The sequence below is a fragment of the Copadichromis virginalis genome, linkage group LG3 (genome assembly GCF_057382275.1).
Source record: "Copadichromis virginalis isolate Kocher_CV1m ecotype Utaka linkage group LG3, C_Virginalis_male_GT1.1, whole genome shotgun sequence".
In the NCBI taxonomy this organism is placed as follows: Eukaryota; Metazoa; Chordata; class Actinopteri; order Cichliformes; family Cichlidae; genus Copadichromis; species Copadichromis virginalis.
In genome coordinates, this window is record NC_140620.1 from 40,838,867 (window position 1) to 40,858,791 (window position 19,925).

Genomic DNA, 19,925 nt, shown 5'->3' on the forward strand with positions numbered 1-19,925 from the left:
GGAGGTCATTTGAGTACACTGAACTAATTTTAATGTAAAAAGAAAACATTTTGAGAGGATTTGAGCTAACATAGTGAGTTATCCTGCTGGAAGCAGTCATCAGGAATGGTCCACTGTACACCACCAGCAGCTTTAACTGTGGCTATACGGTAGGATGGATCCATGCTTTCATGTTGTTTATACCAAACTCTGACCCTGCCGTCTGAATGTTTGTTGGTGCCTTTCTGGTTATCCTCAAATTCTGGAATGCCAAACTGACTTTACATCCTGGGCCACATACAGCAAACTTTAATTTTAAGTGGGCCAGACCAGTGAAGCTCCCCCTTCTGTCAGCACTTTACACACAACTGTTATCTATTAATTAACTATTTTTGGCTCAGTATGAATGGCCACAGGGAAGGTTTTTATCAGGAGAAAAAACTTCTTAAAAGCTTCTTAATGTCTATGCTTTTCTACTAATTTTCCAAAGCATCTAATTGGCTGGATTGGCATCTTTACCGGGTCAAGTGTGGCCCCCGAGCATTGTGTTTGACTCTCCTGCTCTAACTTCTGCTGTATCTAATATCCTTCAACAGAATGAACCCAAGCATCTGACAGTAAAGTTCAGGAGTGAAAATGCCGACACACATCAGACGGACATCAGGATGAATCACTCCCTCGTGTCGAGGTTCAGAAAGAAACTAAAAAGCCTTCCTGTTGCAGGTAAGTAGTATAAAATGCAGCAGCTTAAAGCATGTGGCTCTGATTAAATGATGTGTGACTTATATTCCTTACCCTCATTGACTTACTTTTTAGATTACTATGGCCTCAAGAGTCCAGGTCTTACATGTTACCTGAACAGCGTGCTTCAGGTGCTTTTCATGACAGAAAACTTTCGTGACGCTTTGAAAAGGTTTGAAAAAAAACTTTATTTGGGATGTTTTTAAATGTGGCTTTGTTGTCTTGAGGAGATGAACACAGCTGTCATAAGTTAGCATAAAGCCTGGATGAATGGGAAAGAAAAAAAAAGAAGAAATGTAGGAAAATCAGAATAAATCAGAAACGTAGAGTATCACAGAAAATGTTTGTTTTCTTTTACTCTTTGACTCAGTTTTAAGAAACAAGATGAAGTTTTTCTTTTATTTAACAGAAGTGTCAGATTGATGTGAAAGTGTATTTCTTCCAGGAGTTAATACGTGTTAAAATCTGGAACTAAGTGGAAATATAAAGATTTTTAATCACATTACCTTTGTTTCCTGGTTACATATTAAGCAGTCCAGATCATCGGAGGGGCAGGAAAGACTCACCAATCGTTGACTCAGAGCTGAGAAGGCTGTTTGATGATTTACAGAAACAGTTGGCCGAAACACGTAACATCACAGAGAAGCTGGGCATCACAGATGGTGAGTTTACTTGACATGCCTCACTATTCTGTGTGTGCATTTGAAATGCTGTAACAAATATATTATCACTGGTGCTCTGGTAATAATTTTGCGTCCTCTTCTATCTCCCTGATCTTCAGTATTTGAACAACGTGATGCTGCTGAGTATTTTGAGAAGATTTTGTGTATGACGAGCCAAGACGCTTCCAAGGTGCGACCAATATACAGCTCTGTTTACTTTAAGGGCACAGTGTTCATTAATCAGTGCTGAAATTTGAAAATATCTAGGTACACGTGTACAACGTACAGCACAGCAGGCACCAGCTGTAGCTGTCTGCTAATCGGTGTCAAAAGCGTCCTTTGGAAAATAAAGAATCAGATTTTTTATGTACCATAAACACGTGTCTGGGTAGTTGAGTAAAAATCAATATATACATATAGATATATACACAGATACATATATCTATATGTATATATATGTGTGTGTGTGTATATATATATATACACACATATATACACTGAACAAAAATATAAACGCAACACTTTTGTTTTTGCTCCCATTCCCCATGGGATGGACGTAGAGACCTAAAATTCATTCCAGATACACAATATAACCATCCCTCCCAAACAGTGGTCACAAATCAGTCCAAATGTGTGGTAGTGGGCACATCTGCTATATTGAGATAATCCATCCCACCTCACAGGTGTGCCACATCAGGATGCTGATCTGACATCATGAGTAGTGCACAGGTGTACCTCAGACTGCCCACAACAAAAGGCCACCCTGGAATGTGCAGTTTTGTCTCACAGCAAAATGCCACAGATGCCACAAGCAATGAGGGAGCGTGCAACTGGCATGCTGACAGCAGGAATGTCAACCAGATCTGTCGCCCGTGCATTGAATGTTCATTTCTCAACCATAAGCCGTCTCCACAGGCGTTTCAGAGAATATGGCAGCACATCCAACCGGCCTCACAACCGCAGACCTCGTGTAACCACACCAGCCCAGGACCTCCACATCCAGCAGGTTCACCTCCAAGATCGTCTGAGACCAGCCACCCAGACAGCTGCTGGAACAATTGGTTTGCACAACCAAACAATTTCTGCAAAAACTGTCAGAAACCGTCTCAGGGACGCTCAACTGCATGCCCGTCGTCCTCATCGGGGTCTTGACCTGACTCCAGCTCGTCGCCGTAACAGACTTGTGTGGGCAAATGCTCACATTCGATGGCGTCTGGCACGTTGGAGAGGTGTGCGCTTCACGGATGAATCATGGTTCACATTGTTCAGGGCAGAAGGCAGCTGAGAATGTCCCAGTTCTTGCATGGCCAGCATACTCACCGGACATGTCACCCATTGAGCATGTTCGGGATGTGCTTGACCGGCGTATACGACAGCGTGTACCAGTTCCCACGAATATCCAACAACCTCGCACAGCCATTGAAGTGGAGTGGACCAACATTCCACAGGCCACAATTGACAATCTGATAGACTCCATGCGACGATGTGTTGCACTGCATGAGGCAAATGGTGGTCACACCAGATACTGACCGGTTCTGGGTCCCCAGACCCCCAATAGCGCAAAAAACTGCACATTCCAGGGTGGCCTTTTGTTGTGGGCAGTCTGAGGTACACCTGTGCACTACTCATGATGTCAGATCAGCATCCTGATGTGGCACACCTGTGAGGTGGGATGGATTATCTCAATATGGCAGATGTGCCCACTACCACACATTTGGACTGATTTGTGACCACTGTTTGGGAGGGATGGTTATATTGTGTATCTGGAATGAATTTTAGGTCTCTACGTCCATCCCATGGGGAATGGGAGCAGTAACAAAGGTGTTGCGTTTATATTTTTGTTGAGTGTACATACATATATACACATATATATATATATATATATATATATATATATATATATATATATATATATATATATATATATGCCAAACTCACTTTACATCCATATACTTTTTCAAATATGTGCATTAGCTGAGTTAGAGTGTAAAGATTAAAATACTTAGATTTACCCGAGACAATATAAGAGAGGGAAACATAGTCAAAGTATTTTGAATTCTGCATGCAGAATTATGAAGCAGTGCAGATGGTGGTAGAAGTTTAACTTCCAAGGAGAAAAAGTTTAAAAAGGAATCTTTTTAAAAATGTAAATGTTGGTGATTCTATACAGACTGTTTGTTATGTTCTAGTGAGTGTTGACAGGTTAAAAGTTCTTTTATACAATGCTTAATAAATGAATTAGAGCGCCACCGTGTGATAATGACTTTAACCGCATTCACGATGTCTTTAATCAAAATGATAGTTTTAATTCTAATATATAATCCATGAACTTTCACATTTCCCATTTTACAAAAAAAGCAGAAAAAATAGCAGAAATTACTTTTTTGATTAATAAGCCAAATGAGTTATTCATTTGCATTCCTGAACAGAAAATAGGAGTAGATGTAGCAATAAGCCTGCCAAATTATTGTACTTTAATCTAACAAAATGCTTTTGTCAGTGCAGTATAGCTCTAACAGTGTCTCTGATTACACGGGTGCACAGCAACAATTGCACTTTTTCGTGTCCAGATCTTTAAAGGAGAGCTGAATCACAGGACAACATGCTGTAAGTGCGACATGAAGAACGATTCCAGGAGCTTCTTTTGGATTCTGCCACTAATGGTGGAAGATTCAAGATATAAAACCTACAATGTGGTACTGAATTTTCCCCCATCAAAAAGAAGGGTATATATTTTCAAAATGTTAAGAAAGCAATCTGTTTTACATAAAATCTTCATGGTTTGCAGGAGCAAGGACTCGAAGCTTTCTTTGAGTTACAACAAGTATCTGGTGATGACCAGATATACTGCAGCCGCTGTGATGAAAAGCAAAATGCAGACATTGTGAGTGATGAATCTGATCTCTTAAAGATTTTATCACAAAAGATGAATGCCTCTGGTTCATGTAGTTGTTTTTATGTTGTGTCCTAGAAATGGGAGATAACTCAACATCCAGATGTTCTGACCCTCCTACTAAAGAGATTTACCTTTGACTACAAGCTGAGGCGCTACGTCAAGCTTCACTGCAAAGCTGATGTGCCTCAAACTTTACACATGGAGGTATTTAAGAGAGAACAGCAACAAGTTTTAACTTTTATCTTTTAAATTTAATGACTTTGTTTTATTTCCTTCTCTCCAGAAATATACTTATGAGCTCTACGCCGTGGTTAACCACTTTGGCAGTCTAACAGGAGGACACTACACCGCAGAAATCAAATCATATGAAAATGGGCAGTGGTACTGCTTCGATGATGGACGTGTCGAAAGTGTAAGGGAGCATAATTTGACAAGTCCTCAGACAGTTAAGTTTAACAACATGACATTAAGTCATTAATTTATTATTATTTTTCATTTTTCAGGTCAAACTATTTTTTGCTAAAGAAAACCCACTGAGGTAAACACTGATTTTGTTTAATGCCACATGAGGAATATTTCCTGAGCTAGAACCATGTAATGTCTGACATGATGCAGCTGGAGTTCACATTATTCAGCTGGTTGACTTTTGATGACGTTTGATGGCGTCTTTCTCATAATTCCTCATAACAGGTCTTCTACAGCTTACATCCTCCTGTACAGGAAAGGTAAGTTTGCTTAAGATCACCTCTTATAATTTTTTAAAATTCATAATTACACTTTATTTGAAATGGTTAACCCACCGAGAAAAGAAAATCATTTCCTACTGTAATCTTTACCTTATGATATAAAGTGCATCGAGTCAACTGTTGTTGTGATTTGGAGACAAATAAATAACATTTAATTGAAGGTGACATTATTTCACTAGACTTAGATGTAGTGCAAAGAGTGTAAAAATGTAAAAGTTGTCTTACTAGCATACTTAAGAAGTGTTTCCCAAAAGCTTGTAGATAAAAATAATATTAAGAGTATCTGAAGAATTATTTTTGACCTGTAGGAGGAGCCAAAACTGCATGCTTTAAAGAAGTACTGGTTGTTTTTGTTTCAGTTTTAAGTTCTTTCACTGTTTTGAAGAACACTAATGTACAAATCAGAAAATTAATCAGTAACACAAACTGATTTAACTGTTTTTTGCACAATTGATTGGACTGTTTGCCTAAAATATTAATTTCCTAAAAGCCAAATGTCACTTAATACAGCTTTTTTTTTTTTTTTTACGGAGTACCAGTTGTTTTGCTACACACATATCAGACTGATGCAAAAATGATGACATTCATAATAAATGCCACAAGAGCAATAATCTCTTCTCCAAAGACAGATTAGTCATTGATCATTCTGTGTTTTACTAATCTTCCGTTTTTATGTTCAAAGTGAGCAAAGAAGCTCCAAAGACTGAAGGAAGTGACCACGACACTCAGTGTGCACATTCAGACGTCAAGGCTGAAGGAAGGAGTCATGAGACACACAGAGGGGACACTGCTTTTCCTCATTATCAACCAGAGAGATATAATGACAAAGGGAAGGACATTTTAAAGGGCTACAATGGTGATTTGCCAAAAAGCTGTCGTGATGATGGAATTTTGGGAGAACTGATGAACTTTAATGGAGAACCGGATAAACAGCCAAACCAAAGAGCAGCACGGATAAACAAAACAACTGACATAGGAATAAGAATTAAAGCAGTTGTGCAGTGGCTTGATTCAAATACAAAGGCACACATGTATCCTCATATCAACAAAACAGAAAATTTGAAAACACGGAAAATTTACGAGACTCAGCAAAACAGTAATTCCCAAAAGACAAGACAAGACACTTTCTGGGAAGTTAGGGACGACACTGATACTGAGACTGGAACGAAAACAAGTAAACCAAGGAGTAGCCCAGGAAGAAATAGAGAGAAACCTGGAGAGACTAAAGCCGAAGAAAAGAAGGAAGAGGCACTAAAAGAAGCATCAACACGAGAAAACAGCAGGCCTGTTAGACGGGGAGGGAACGGTTCTGTCTCTGCTGCTGATAAAAGGATTTGTAGTTGTTACTGTTCTTCAGTCATGAACCCAACAAACTACTCCAAGAGTCACCGTACAATCAATGAAGCCTCTAATTATAAAAACTCAGTAAATCAGGGCAGAAATGTAAATACCTTAAACAGCAACATTATGAAAGAACAGCACGTTGTTACTACAGACAGCAAACTCAAGACCAAACACAAGCAACAACAAACTGCAAGCGTGACAGAGAAAAAAAATCTAATAAAAGAGCCTTGGAGGTGATGTTGTTAATTGTGATTGGTAAACTGTGATCAGGAATGCATTTGTTTACCTTGTTACATGTCAATGTCTTTCTTATTTACTATTTATCTGCACATAGGTAATCATAGTTTTCCCATTTTGGGCCTCTACACATGTTCTCTGTAAATCCAAATAAATCACTAACAAACTGTGTATGTATTTAAAACGTTCAGTAAATTCTTTAATGAAGCGGTCCCCAATGCCCGGGCCACAGACCGGTACCGGTCCGTGAGTAGTTTGGTACCAGGCCGCAAGAGTTGAGGCTCAGGGGTGAAATTTATGGTTTTCAGGGGGTTTATCGTTATTTTTTAATGTTTTATCATTAAGTCAGTTTCCTTGGGCCTTTTCCCGTGTGTTATGAATATTTCTTTTGGTACCAGTAATAGTTTTATTTTGTTGTATTTATCCGCTACACCTCAGAGGCCGGTCCATGAAAATATTGCCCGATGGGTCCGTGGTGCAAAAAAAAAAAGGGTTTGGGACCGTTGCTTTAATGACATTTTGTGCATTTGTGTTAGAAAAATTTACTTGCAGAAGATCTCAAACACACATCTTTGTAATGTCGCCCTGAGAGGTCAGATGCATCACAACAACTGAAGGAGTGACAGAAACTCAACCATATGATGGACTGTGCTGAGAGGTGCTGAAAAAGTGAAAGATTCACTTGTGTCCAAGATAACTTGTGCGCTAACAACATGATTCACATGTGCTTTTTGGCATTTTTTGACATGTTTTTTCCAGCTTCGTGTCCATTCTGTTTTTTCTACCTCTGCTGTGTTTGTGTGCTTTTTGCAGCATTTTCTATTAGCTGTCGTTTCCTTTGGGTTTAGTAAGTTTGACCTCTCAGGGCCACCATACTTTTCCCCACAGTCAGTCAATATGTTGAACATGGTACATGTTGTTTTATAATGGAACTGATAAATAATATTTGCAGTGATTTTTAATGAGATTCGTGTTAAAGAGGAACAGCAGGTAAATAAACACGCCCTGCTCTCATCATAAACTGAGATATCAGTTTAGATTTCCAGTCAGGGAAACGGCTAATAAAGAATCACATTCACACACTTGGTAATTTCGGCTGTTACATGCTGAGTGCTGCACAGGAACTATAATGATGACCATAAACTCTAAGAATAAACTCAGTGATGAACCTTTTTATAGCAAACACTGTTAAATATTAAAAACTTTTTTTTAAAAAAATATTTTAATTTACACTTTTGAGGAAACATCAATATATATTTGACAGTTTTTTTTTAAAGAGGTGCTGATTGTAAAAGATAAGACGTCTCATGAGTAGCGACAAAAACAATTATCTAAATGAAAGTGAAAGTTTCGTGAGCCCTCTGATGAACCCAAAGAAGAAACTAAAGTGTCATTATTAGTTTCATCAACAGGCACTGCGAGAGCAAAACCAGGGGCACAGAAACCAGCACATAATGGGAAAGATCTACCAGGTTGTGGTTCATGGACTACGGGGTGAGAAGATGATGATTGACCTGTGCAACACTGACGAGCAGTTTCAGAGCATGACAGTGAAACAGCTGAAGGAAAAAATAAGTCAAAGGCTTCCGGAGACCGCAGGTAAATACACTGAGACATTAAGACTTCCATTACTTACATCATGTGACACCACGTAGCCCGTGGCTGATGAAAGCGCTCATAGTAGCGTTTAAAATGTTGTTTTTCTTTTAGTAAACTGAAGAATCAAAAGTGAAAGTAGACTGCATTATGCACAACGACAAGCTTTTTTCTTTAACATTACTATATTAGTATATTGCTCCGGCTCTGCAAGGTCTATTCAAGCAGCAGTTTTAGGTACTTTTCTTTAAAATATTGTAAAGGGAGTAAATGAGATGAAGTAGAAGGACAAAGCACATATGTCTTGATGCATGCTCAATCATCCAGGTAAGTAAATCTCCAAAGGTTGATTCTGTTAATCTGAACGTAGTGTTTTCAGTGGGAGAAACGTTTTGTCACTCATCCAAGTGACTTCTTCAGTCTCAGCTGACTGCAGGTTTCCCAGTCTTATAAACAGTGCATTTGCATAATGACTGAAACTAGCACCACTGAAGGAACAATGGGCTGGAAGGTCAGTTCGAAGGAACTGATGATGAAGGAACTGACCTCCCAGCCCATTGTTCCACTGAAAACGCTACGTCCAGCTGAACTGGATCAACCTTTGGAGATAAAGCACATAATGTGGACACTCAGTCTAGTAACAAGCAAGTCCAACTTTAAGTACATTACTTAATAGACCTGCAGAGTAGGTCTCTGCAGGAGCTGTATACCTCCAGGACACTGGGGCGTGGAGCTCGGATCACTGCTGACCCTTCTCACAGTCTGTTCGACTTGCTCCCCTCAGGCAGGAGGCTCCGGTCCAACTGAATGTAGAACCTCTCGCCATAAGAACAGTTTCTTCCCCTCTGCTGTTGGACTCATGAACAATAACCATAAGACTGTTCCCAACACAAACACATGACTCTCTACTGTGTTCTCTGCATCTGCTCCATTTTTGCGCTGATCATCACCTGCATTTATGTATATATCTATTTGCTTAGCACTTTTAATTTTTATGTTTATTTAAGTGTTTGCTTTATAGTATGTTTTGCACTAAGTACCGAAGCAATTTCATAATGTTGTAAACCTTCACAACATCTGGCAATAAAACCCTTTCTGATTCTGTTCTAAATGTGGGCTAGTAATCCAATACATCTCTGTGGATGTGCCTATTAAAATGCATGTATTAAAATGGTATTTACTGTGTGTGTGTGTGTGTGTGTGTGTGTGTGTGTGTGTGTGTGTGTGTGTGTGTGTGTGTGTGTGTGTGCGTGCGTGCAGGAGAGGAAGCTCTGCGGCTGATATTCACAGATAAGATGCTGGATGAAGCTGAGACAAAGTTGTCTGAATATGGAATCCAGCACATGTCTGTCATCCACATGGTGATGAAGGTTCCTGGAGGACTGAAGCCTTGACTGAGATCATCTCCACCGATGACTTCAGCTGCCACTGCTTGCACTTCAGCCACTGTTTGCAAGTTGCTTTGTATATAGACTGTTTATGAAAAGTGACAATAATCCAATAATATGCTCATGTTTGAAAAAGATCAGCTTTTATTGTTGTATAAAATAAAACTGCGCTCTTCAATGCATCCTTGTCTGTAAGTATATATGGAGGTCTTCAGGAAAGAAATAAGACAAATTTACATTAAATGCACTAAATAAGTGTACGTTTTCTGCTTTCTGACAGATATTGTGGTGGAAAGACAATGCAGCTGATGAAACTTTCTTAAAGATTGTTATTAAACAGAGGAAAGGCATGTGCTGCCTGCAAAGCAGAAATCATGAATGATCTCATCGGGAATCTTATCAAGTAAACACCCTCACAGCTGGAATCAATGTGGCTGAACGTTGCATGTTCAGTGGAATTTCCTGGTAATTATAATCTCATGAGCTTATCATTTTGGCAGTGTTTTTGGTTTCTAAGTCAACAAAGCCAGCTGAACGTCAACTCTAGTCTCTTCATTTAACACAGAATGAGTGTCTCAGCTTCCACAGCACTCACTGACAAACACACATGCAACAACAGATGAGTGCTGATGAGGATAAAACATATTCTGTAGGAATATTAGTGTTGAAGCAGGCTATGAGAGAAAAGATACCTTAAAATGTAAAAAGTAGTGTCCCCCAGTATATATTACTATATACATTTCAGCATACAGCAGCAGTGTTCCCCAGAAATGGACATAAAAGAAAATTGCATAAAAGTATTTGTTTTTACTGGTGTACTGTGTAGTAACCCGAACAACAAGTACATAACGTCATTGCTTTACCTGCTCTACATCTCTAATAACTAACACCCTGTGCCAACAGTGATTGCTTCACTTTCTGGATTAAAAATAGATGACTGACGTATTCCAAAGGAATGCATTGTTTGCTTCAGAGTTCAGTTATCCCGCCTTCCTTTGAGAATCGGTACACATGTAACATATTAACAGGTTTCTTATTTCTGATTAAATAACTACGGGTTCATATTTTAAATATCACATTTAAGGGTGCAGTGCCCACTACCTTTTGGAGAGGATAACGTTGTTCGGTCATGTGACGCTTATTTTAATAGAAATAATTGTTTTTTTCCGGTGTACCCTGAATACAGCACGAACAGGTCAAACAGAAACTGTTTCCACAGTTTCGACTTAACTGGACGTGAAAACAGCTTAATCCTCTTGTCCGTGAAGAATCTCAGGGAGTGTCTCGAAGTTGCAATCCTAATGCATGCTCACATGCATTAGTAGAAAAGGTATTTACGGAACCGTTGCGACTGTTTTGCTGTTAACCAGCCGTGTCTTTGTGGCCGCTGGCGGCGTAAAACGGGACTGAGGTTCTAAAGTGACTGAAAATGAATTACACGGGTCGACAGTTTTTCGACGGAACCTTTAACCTTGCAGGTAGGTGCAGTGCGTTTAGTGTCCTCAACCTCTTTTGCAGCAAACTGGGTCTTAAAAATGTAATAGGGGAGACCGGGGATAGTTGTAACATTTTTGACATTTCTGTCTGTAAATTGGAGCTCTTTTAAGGTAGTGGATTCAAAATGTAATGCAAAGTATTTACATGTCTCTGCTATTAAATAGTGCAGCTATTTTCTCTGCAGCACAATTACCCATTGCATGGTATGGCCTCAAACACAAAGAGTGAAATGTTACAATTAACCCCATAGTCTGGGTTAGTTGTAACATATCCTGGGGTGAAATGTAACACAATGAAATAAGGGTACTAACAAAACATTAACATGTAATCTTTGTTTATTCAACACATGAATGCACTTACATCCATTTATGTAGCTGTGTGTGTGTGTGACAGAATGCAGAAATCTAGCTTTTGAACATATTCCAACCCCCCCCCAAAAAGACAAATTATGGAATTTTCTGCAACTGAATATTTCATTAATTTTGGTTGGTCTTCCTTGAGTTTGGCCTCATTGGCTCAGTGGGCATTATAACCTACAGCTCTTGCACCAATTTTGAACATAACAATGAAGCTGAAAAAATGTAGTTGTTCACCAGCATCTCAATTCCATTACTTTTTTATCCTGGCTTACCTTGGTGTGGTTTGCAAAGTGCTTCAGAAAGATGAGGAAATCTGTTTCTTGCACCCATCCTGATTTATTTCCACTACCAGTACTTCCTACTGGTCCATCTCTGACACAGTGGTCTGCATAATGTATGTGTGGGAACACAAACAGTGGAGGAATTGTGTTGCCAATGGCATTAACCGCATATACAAAAGCGACCAGTGAACCTCTCTCTGCTGATGTCGTTGCCCCAACTTGTTTAATATAAGTTAAAGTAATAGTGTGGTAAGTTGTAACATCTGCATTATTGTTACAACTGACCCAGACTCCTATAGCCATGAACTAGCTAACATTACAGCCAACGGCTAAAACATTAGCACTAAAGACCTACACAGAATATATCCCCATAGACATACAAATAACATAATTTAAGTTTGATGAGTTTAACTGCAAAGCAGATAATGCTATTACAAATTGAAATAAAGTAGAAAAACTTACTTTTTGGCATACAAATTACTTTTTTTGGTGTTAAATTGTCTGTTTTTGACAAAATGTGTTGATTTTTCACATGTGATAGCAGAACTGAATTAGGCATGCACAGGATGAGTCACATCATTTGAAACTTAGCCCTGATTGGAGAAATTGGAAGTGTTACAACTGACCCACGTTACAACTATCCCCGGTCTCCCCTACTAAGCAGTCTATTCACTAGAATGTGGACTGATCAACAAAGATGACGCTTTTCTCGTAAAATTCAATCTACAAAACAGTAAATTGTGCAAAACATGAACGGGTGCAACTATTCGCTGTCTGTGCTGTTTTATAATCCATGCTTATGGTATGGAAGCAGTTCTGCTACTTGCATGCTTTCATAACAATCTCTCCCCAGCAGCGGATGTAAAGTACCATGGCTTGGCAAAAGAAGGAGCAACATGCTATCTGAACAGTGTGCTGCAGGTGCTGTTTATGACCAAAGACTTCAGACAAGCTGTGATGAGGTTTGTTGTTGTCTGTTGTCCTGCACCATAATGTATTCATGTCAGCTAGATTAGCAGTTTAAAACTGAGTTTTGTATCACTCATGACCAGCAGTGTCTTTGTTTAGGCACACCAATGAAAATTCTCAGTTTATTGACCAACATCTTAAAGCACTGTTTGAAGACTTACAGAATCATACTGCAAAGACGGATGCAATAATAAAGAAGCTGGGCATTGACAATGGTACAGTATGTTAACACACTGGACAACAAAACATTTGAATTCTGTAAATCACCTGTGCATTTGAAGTGTTGCATTCATAATCCATAATTAAAGTTCATATTTAAAGAAACATTTTTATAATTGACTTGTTTTGTTGAACATCTCTGCACTCAGTGTATGAACAGCATGATGCTGCAGAGTACTTTGAGAAGATTTTAACACTGACCAGTCCTCAGGCCTCACAGGTACAGTCTTCATCAAAGGGTAACTATAAGCAGGATGGAAAAAAATAATAGATGTTAACAGGTTTTTGTTCATTTGTTTTTCAGATCTTCCATGGCATGTTGGCAAAGAAGACCACCTGTTGTAAATGCCTGACAGAGACTGACATAGATATACCGTTCTGGCATCTTCCTCTTGCACTGGTGGATTCCTGCACTGACACAAAAGGAAGTGAAGGATACAGAGTGGTAAGGATCTGACAAGCCTCAAACCTCTGAGCATGTTTCTGTTTTCAATATATACCGTAGGGGAAATTTCAAACCCTGCTGAATTTGAAAATTTTCTTAAAAAGAAATGAACAGTCTCTAATTTTTGTGGTAGTGTCATGGAGAGACAACATGTTAACCAAAAATTCATAAAAACACATGACATAAAAGTTTTAGGGTCTTGTAGCTGGTCACCAGGCTTGCACATGTCTCAGGAGGATTTTTGGCCCACTCTTCTTTACAGGAACTCTCATAATCCTGTTTTGTTTGTTTGTTTGTTTGTTTGTTTGTTTGTTTGTTTTTTGGCTGCCACTTAGCACTCTGAGGCTTCAGCTCCCTACACAGATTTTAAGGACTGAGGTCTGGCTAGGCCACTCCATGACTTTAATGTTCTTCTTCATTAGCTCCTCTTTTTGTTTCCTTGATTACATTTTTGAGTCATTGTCATACTGAAAGATCATCCAGGATCCATCTTCAGTGTTCTGGCTGAGGGACGAAGGTACAATATGGTGGAGTCATCCTGTACTCTTAGCAGAGTAACAGCCCAAAGCATAATGTTTCCACATTCGTGCTGGACTGTAGAGATGGTGTTCTTTGGGCCATACTCAGCATTCCTCTTCCTCCAAACATGGCAGGTCAAGTTGATGCCATAGAGCTCGATTTTGGTTTTGATTTGACAACAGCGCTTTATCCTAAACCTTCTCTATATTATTTAGAGGTCACTGACAAACTAAAGATGGCCCTGTACTCGGGCCTTCTTGATCAGAGGGAGCTTTTGGGTGCTGCAAGACTTTAGTCCATTATGCCATTAGTGTGTCATCAACGGTGTTCTTGCTGACTGTGGTCACAACTGCCTTGATATCATTAACAAGCTCCTCCCGTGTACTTTTGGGCACATGATCATCTTCACCATATGAGGCAAGCGCTCCACACTGAAGGCGACCGATGGTCATTTTATGTTTCTTCCATTTTTGAAAAACTACACCAACAGTTGTCACCTTCTCACCAAGCTTCTTGCTGATGGTGTGGTAGCACATTCCAACCTTATGCAGATCTACAGTCTTGTCCCTTTGATAGATCTTTGGTCTCACCCATGGTGGTGGAGATGTTGGAATGAAACAAACAGATTCTGTGAAAAGGTGAGCTTTATACTGAGACCAGGAGTATCTGCAATTCACTGATTGGCTGTGTACCCGTGTGGCACACAGGTTACAATCTGTGGGAGCCAGAATTTTGGCTGGTTTGCAGACTACATTCTTATTTCGCTCTATACAGTGCAAATAAAAGTTGTTTTCTGGATTTTTGGTTTATATTCTGTCTCTCTCCATTTGAGACTGTTCATTTCTTTGAAAGTGAGCAATTCAGCAGGGCACCCAGTAATTATTCCCTCCACTGTACACTTTCAATTGGTTTAACTTTTGCCCCTGAGCGTGTCGGTGGCTTTTCACCAGTTTTTATTCCCTTTACTTCACAGCAGTGGCTTATTCATAGTCATAATTACAGTGCAGATTAGTTGGCCATACTTATAGTTATAAATAAAGTAAAATACATATATTTAGAAAGAATACCTATTCTTTAACTATTTAAAATCAAGACAGTATAAACATGAACAGTTTTGAATCATCACATTCAAACCTGTTTCTTGCCACACTTGGTACATCCCCACCAAAAATTAACCATAATGTGATCAAAGGGCCTGGACTACTTTCACGGTTCCTTGATCTAAACCAGAGGTTCTCAGACTTTGAAGAAATGTTTTCACACCACATCTAATGAAAACAATGACAGAAAAGCTGAACTGCAACTTTATTTAGATAATAAACTCTAATAAATTCACAATGAATCCTTCAGTAACTTGTTTTAAACAAATAACTTTCATTTCAAACAACTATTAGTAACTTTTGTCACTAAACCGCTTCACTAGTCTGCACCACTTCTTCAAACAAGCAACAAGTTAGACAGAATGTGAAAATTGACAAACAAAAATAAAGTTCAGTCTTAGTCTTATAAAGAAAAAGAAATCCAGAAACCTGTGAACACAGATGAAAAATATAGAATTTATTGAGAGTTTATACTATTCACTCTTATTGGCTGTTGTGAGCCTGTTTTTGACTGCAGAGCTTTGGTGGGGTGTGGTCTGCGGCGTGGTTGCGGGGAAGGCGGACACACCTGAGCGGCATCCCCAATCATGCCTCGCCGGCTTAAAACAGAATGAACTGGGTCCTGTTGTTGTTGTTGATGTGTGTAGGCTGTAGCCAAAAAGCTGCAGCTGTGTGTGTAAGTCGACAGCCGCAGATGTTAAACATGAGGTCCGCAAAACTTATCTGCCAGGTAACTTGTACCTGTCAGAACTCTGCCACACACTTTGAGAACCGCTGATCTAAACTACGAGGCCAAGCACAGTCAGATGCAAACTAATGTGTTATAAATCTTTAAACCAGCATTTTCAATCAGGCTCTCTGTAGGATTGCTGCTATTTTACATTCAGTTGTTCATCACAGTGAGTTTGTCTGAGTTACAGTAGCACTAGTCTCTGTATCTGTTGACCCTAGAACTGAAGAAGCTTCTCTGATGAGAGGTGAAACGTCTTCAAGCAACTTAAAGAAGTCCAGACGCCTCTTTACAAGTTCCTTAGACCATGTCATAAATCTAAGAACACACCTCCCGCCCTAAATCCACATGCATGGGAAGGTGGGGGTGGGGAGAGCAGTAGCACAACTCAGAACAGTGTAGGCCACAATGATAACAGGGGTACTAAAGTCCAACCCTGTCTCTTTCTAAGTAACACAAAGGAACTGGAATGGTTTGTTATCAGCTACAGATTTTTTTTATAAATGAGCTGCAGCTGATGCAGAAGTCTGCAGTCTGAATGCCTACTGACACCAGTAATTGTGTGCTGGTTGTGTAGTTTGTTACTAAAGTGAGGGTTTATTGCTTTCTCTCAGATCTCCTTCAAAAGGAAGTTAGACTCAAGGGTTAATTAATTGTCTCGTGTTAGACACATTCCTTCTTGAGAAAACATTTATGAATACCCTACATCCATGAAACTAGTCAGCGGGTTTATGTCAGAGGGAATTAAGGAATAAAATGAAATGTGTGCATTTTCCAGGTGGATGGCATTGATGAGTTTTTCAGAATGACAGAATTAAGTGGAGAAAATCAGATGTACTGTGACCAGTGTGATGACAAAGTTGATGCTGCTACTGTAAGTAAAGAGAAAAGTTGTTTCTGATTTATGCACATTAGCTGATTTTGTTATTGTAGAATTATTACTTCATAATGTTATAATGAAAAAAACCATAATGACATATTCTGATGTTTTTCATTCAGAAAGATGTAATGAAGCGTCATCCAGATGTTTTGCCTCTACTTCTAAAGCGCTTTGAGTTCAGCTATCATGACATGTCATACGTCAAAATCAGCTGTGCTGTGGAGGTTCCCTACACCCTGCAGATACCAGACGTATGTATAACAGTATATTTTAATATTTAAACAATATCCTTTTCATTTTCTTTGCTCATTTTCATGGCTGTCATTTCTTTCTTTGCTGATCAGAGTCAGACATATGAACTGTATGCAGTTGTGGATCATGTTGGTGATCTGAGAAGTGGACTTTACAGTGCAAGAATCAAGATTGAGGAGGAACACGGAGACAGATGGTATAATTTCGATGATGCCAGGGTCACAGAGGTAAGACTGTTAGTCCTTTCTTCATTATTGCTGAAACATATTACAAAACAGCCATGTTGCACAGTTATGTATTACCGAGGAGGAGAAAGAGATCGATCATATGTTTCTTTGCTTTTTCCATCACAACTTGATTATGAACCGTTCCAGGTGGACAACACTGAGAAGTAAGATTTTGTCTTTTTCTTATATCCACATAGTGTTTATTTGCAAATATTTCTTTATTTTGCACAAGTGCATACTGTAGATATATTATATCTCACGTATTCAGTCTAATCAAAATACAAAAAAAATTATGTATTTCCTAAAAATTGTATTGAATAACATAAACAACACAGGCTGTACCGAGTTATATGCAAATTGTTAAGGTCAATGTGTCATCCAGAGACACAAACTTCAAATCAAGAGCAGAAAATTTAGGTTAGAATAATAATATAATAAAGCAACCATACTCGCGGTTTAAATTCAGTTTTTTTTTAATATATAAATACATTTATATAAATATGTATCAGTACATGAGTATTTCTAACTGAATTTCTGTTATCGCTGAGGCCCACCTGCAGTACCTTGGCAACCCACCAGGAGGCCTCAGTCCTTACTGGTTTAGATCAAAGCAAGTTCATGGATTAGAATTACCCACTCAAAGTCCAGACCTAAATATTATTGACAGTCTGTGGCAAGACTTAAGCATTGCTGTTCACAGTTGCTCCCCATTTAATCTGACTGAACTGGAGCTAATTTTCAAAGGGCAAAGATCGCAGTCTGTAGATATACAAAGCTTTAACATACTTTTCAAACCACTGTATTGAATACATGAGCTACACATTTTGATTTAGTTGAAAATAAATCAGTTTCTTTTCTTCTTTAGATCTGAGAGTGCTTATCTACTTTTTTACAGAAAGAAGAAAAGTAAGGACATATTTTTTATAATGCTTTCCATTAATGTTTTGTTGGTGTGCATTAAATGCTTTTATAACAAATTTCAAATTCATCCCGCAGATGCTGTTGGTGAAGAGATCAAGGAGATGGAACAGCTGTCCCTGACAACACGCCATAGAAATCACACAGACTGTGAGGGTGGTGAAGTATCAGACGACTCTAGAAAGGATACAGGAGAACATGGGGGAGGTAGACCAAATGTTGGAAAAGATTACAGCTCTAAATTTGTAAGTGTTGAAGCTGATAAAGTAACGACAGGAGAAGGAAAGCTGTTAACAAGATATGACCTCTTAAATGGATCTCAGGACGAGCAAACAGGCAGTGACAGAATACAAATCATACCTAAAGATAATCAGATGAATGAGCAGAGGAGCATTAGCAGGTTTCTTAATGAACCAATAAAAGAAGATGTGATGGGTGAAGCCAGTAAGCATGATGTTACACATTCAGGACATAAAGATGTTAGTGTGCAAACTCAGAGGAGGAGTGTGAGGGATGACAGCGAAGAAACGAAAGAAGCTGATAAATATATTCAAATGAGTGAAATCACCACTGAAAATCCTGACAACAGTGAAGCTGTGAAGCATGTTAGCATGAGATTAGATGGTAGAGGGCAGAAAACAGCTGAGAAGATTATCAGTGTTACCCGTACATCACAAAGTGTTGGTGGTGTGCAGATACAGAGCAAAGAACAGAAAAATGAACGTGATACCAAACTGAATCAGAGTGAGGGAAATAAGATAACAAAGGAAAGACTAACAGAGGAGCAGGACGGAGGTAGTGAGGAAAATATTGAAATTATAAGACTGGAGTGTTTTCAACCAAAAGCAAGAATTGGAGCTCAGCGACTTACAGAAGGAGGACATGTTTCAAAGAATTCAAGTCCTATTGTTAGAGTAATTGACGAAGAGCATACAGAAATTGATAGTGTTTGTAAAGACGACAGTCAGACAAAGATCATCATAAAGAAAACTACGGATGAAACCACACAGCACATGACGAAATGGTTAGAAAAACAAAGAAATATTAGAAGAAGTTTAAATCTTGAAATAGATAAAGAGGTCACTTTGGGCAAAATGTAAACTCTTTAAATGTCAACAAAATACACATTTTCATTCATGAATATGATTGATACCAAAATTACATTGAAGATCGCAGAGAAAGTGTTATAATACTGCTCATTTTTTCCACTGTTCTTTTTGAAAAATATGGCTTGAGTGTTGTATTTGTCTCTTTTTCATTCATTTTAACAGATAAAAAATGCTTAAGTTTAGTTAGAATTAAGTTAGAATTGACTAAAGGCTTTATTTGGCGTAATGTTTTTAAAGGTTCAAAGAAACTTGGGATGTACCTTAACACAGAATTATATTTCTGTTATCACTGAGTGTTTTTGTCTTTTGTTCTTAATGGTTTCATTTTTATGCAGTCTTTTAGTGTATTACCGATTTCATTTTATTTTCACATTTCTTTGTGAAAAAAAAAACAATGAATGTAAAGTGTCAATGATTTCAGACAAGAAATTTCACAAGGAAATATTTAAATGTAAACCTTTGTGTGTTTATATGTTTAATGCCTGATTTTAATTGCAGTATTACTTAATTACTTTTCAATCTGCTGTGCATTTCCTTTTTAAGCATTGCAATGTGTTGTGTTCTTCAGCAGAGCCCTCTGAGCTCATCTGTTGCCATTTCTTTGTCATTTATATATTGATTTTCTTAACTTTGGCTCTGAATTAATAAATACAAAAATACTCATTTTACAGTATGTTTTGATTACAATCGTGGCTAAAATGTTGTCCATATATTGTATATGACTTTACCTCTGGACCCAATAAGAAATTCACCTAGCTTAGATCAGATTTAAACTTAAAATTTACAAATTAACAAAAATAATTTTGGTGACGATGGCTGAGCTGAAGAAAA

At 38.4% G+C, this 19,925-nt stretch overlaps 2 protein-coding genes across 2 annotated transcripts; both read left to right on the top strand.

The window, feature by feature from the left end:
* Positions 1-644: 644 nt before the first annotated feature.
* Positions 645-19,489, top strand: LOC146714773 (uncharacterized). The gene is made up of 22 exons (XM_085440523.1): positions 645-702; positions 796-892; positions 1,210-1,382; positions 1,502-1,572; positions 3,953-4,078; positions 4,171-4,266; positions 4,354-4,482; positions 4,562-4,690; positions 4,782-4,816; positions 4,969-5,003; positions 5,707-6,601; positions 7,142-7,197; positions 12,580-12,688; positions 12,795-12,910; positions 13,064-13,134; positions 13,219-13,359; positions 16,487-16,582; positions 16,708-16,839; positions 16,933-17,067; positions 17,215-17,231; positions 17,933-17,973; positions 18,064-19,489. The coding sequence occupies exons 1-22, from the start codon at positions 645-647 to the stop codon at positions 19,083-19,085; spliced, it is 3,780 nt and encodes a 1,259-aa protein (XP_085296649.1). The 3' UTR covers positions 19,086-19,489.
* LOC146714774 (uncharacterized) lies at positions 7,937-10,085 on the top strand. Its single transcript, XM_085451120.1, has 2 exons — positions 7,937-8,204; positions 9,462-10,085. The coding sequence occupies exons 1-2, from the start codon at positions 8,060-8,062 to the stop codon at positions 9,593-9,595; spliced, it is 279 nt and encodes a 92-aa protein (XP_085307246.1). The 5' UTR covers positions 7,937-8,059; the 3' UTR covers positions 9,596-10,085.
* Positions 19,490-19,925: the final 436 nt, after the last annotated feature.

Bases quoted from the DNA above. Each gene is read 5' to 3' on its own strand.
- LOC146714774 (XM_085451120.1), top strand. From the start codon at position 8,060: ATGGGAAAGATCTACCAGGTTGTGGTTCATGGACTACGGGGTGAGAAG. The intron at 8,205-9,461 runs GTAAATACACTG...GCGTGCGTGCAG, and splicing joins AAGGCTTCCGGAGACCGCAG to GAGAGGAAGCTCTGCGGCTG.
- LOC146714773 (XM_085440523.1), top strand. From the start codon at position 645: ATGAATCACTCCCTCGTGTCGAGGTTCAGAAAGAAACTAAAAAGCCTT. The intron at 7,198-12,579 runs GTCAGATGCATC...ATCTCTCCCCAG, and splicing joins TTGTAATGTCGCCCTGAGAG to CAGCGGATGTAAAGTACCAT. The intron at 13,135-13,218 runs GTACAGTCTTCA...TTTGTTTTTCAG, and splicing joins CCAGTCCTCAGGCCTCACAG to ATCTTCCATGGCATGTTGGC.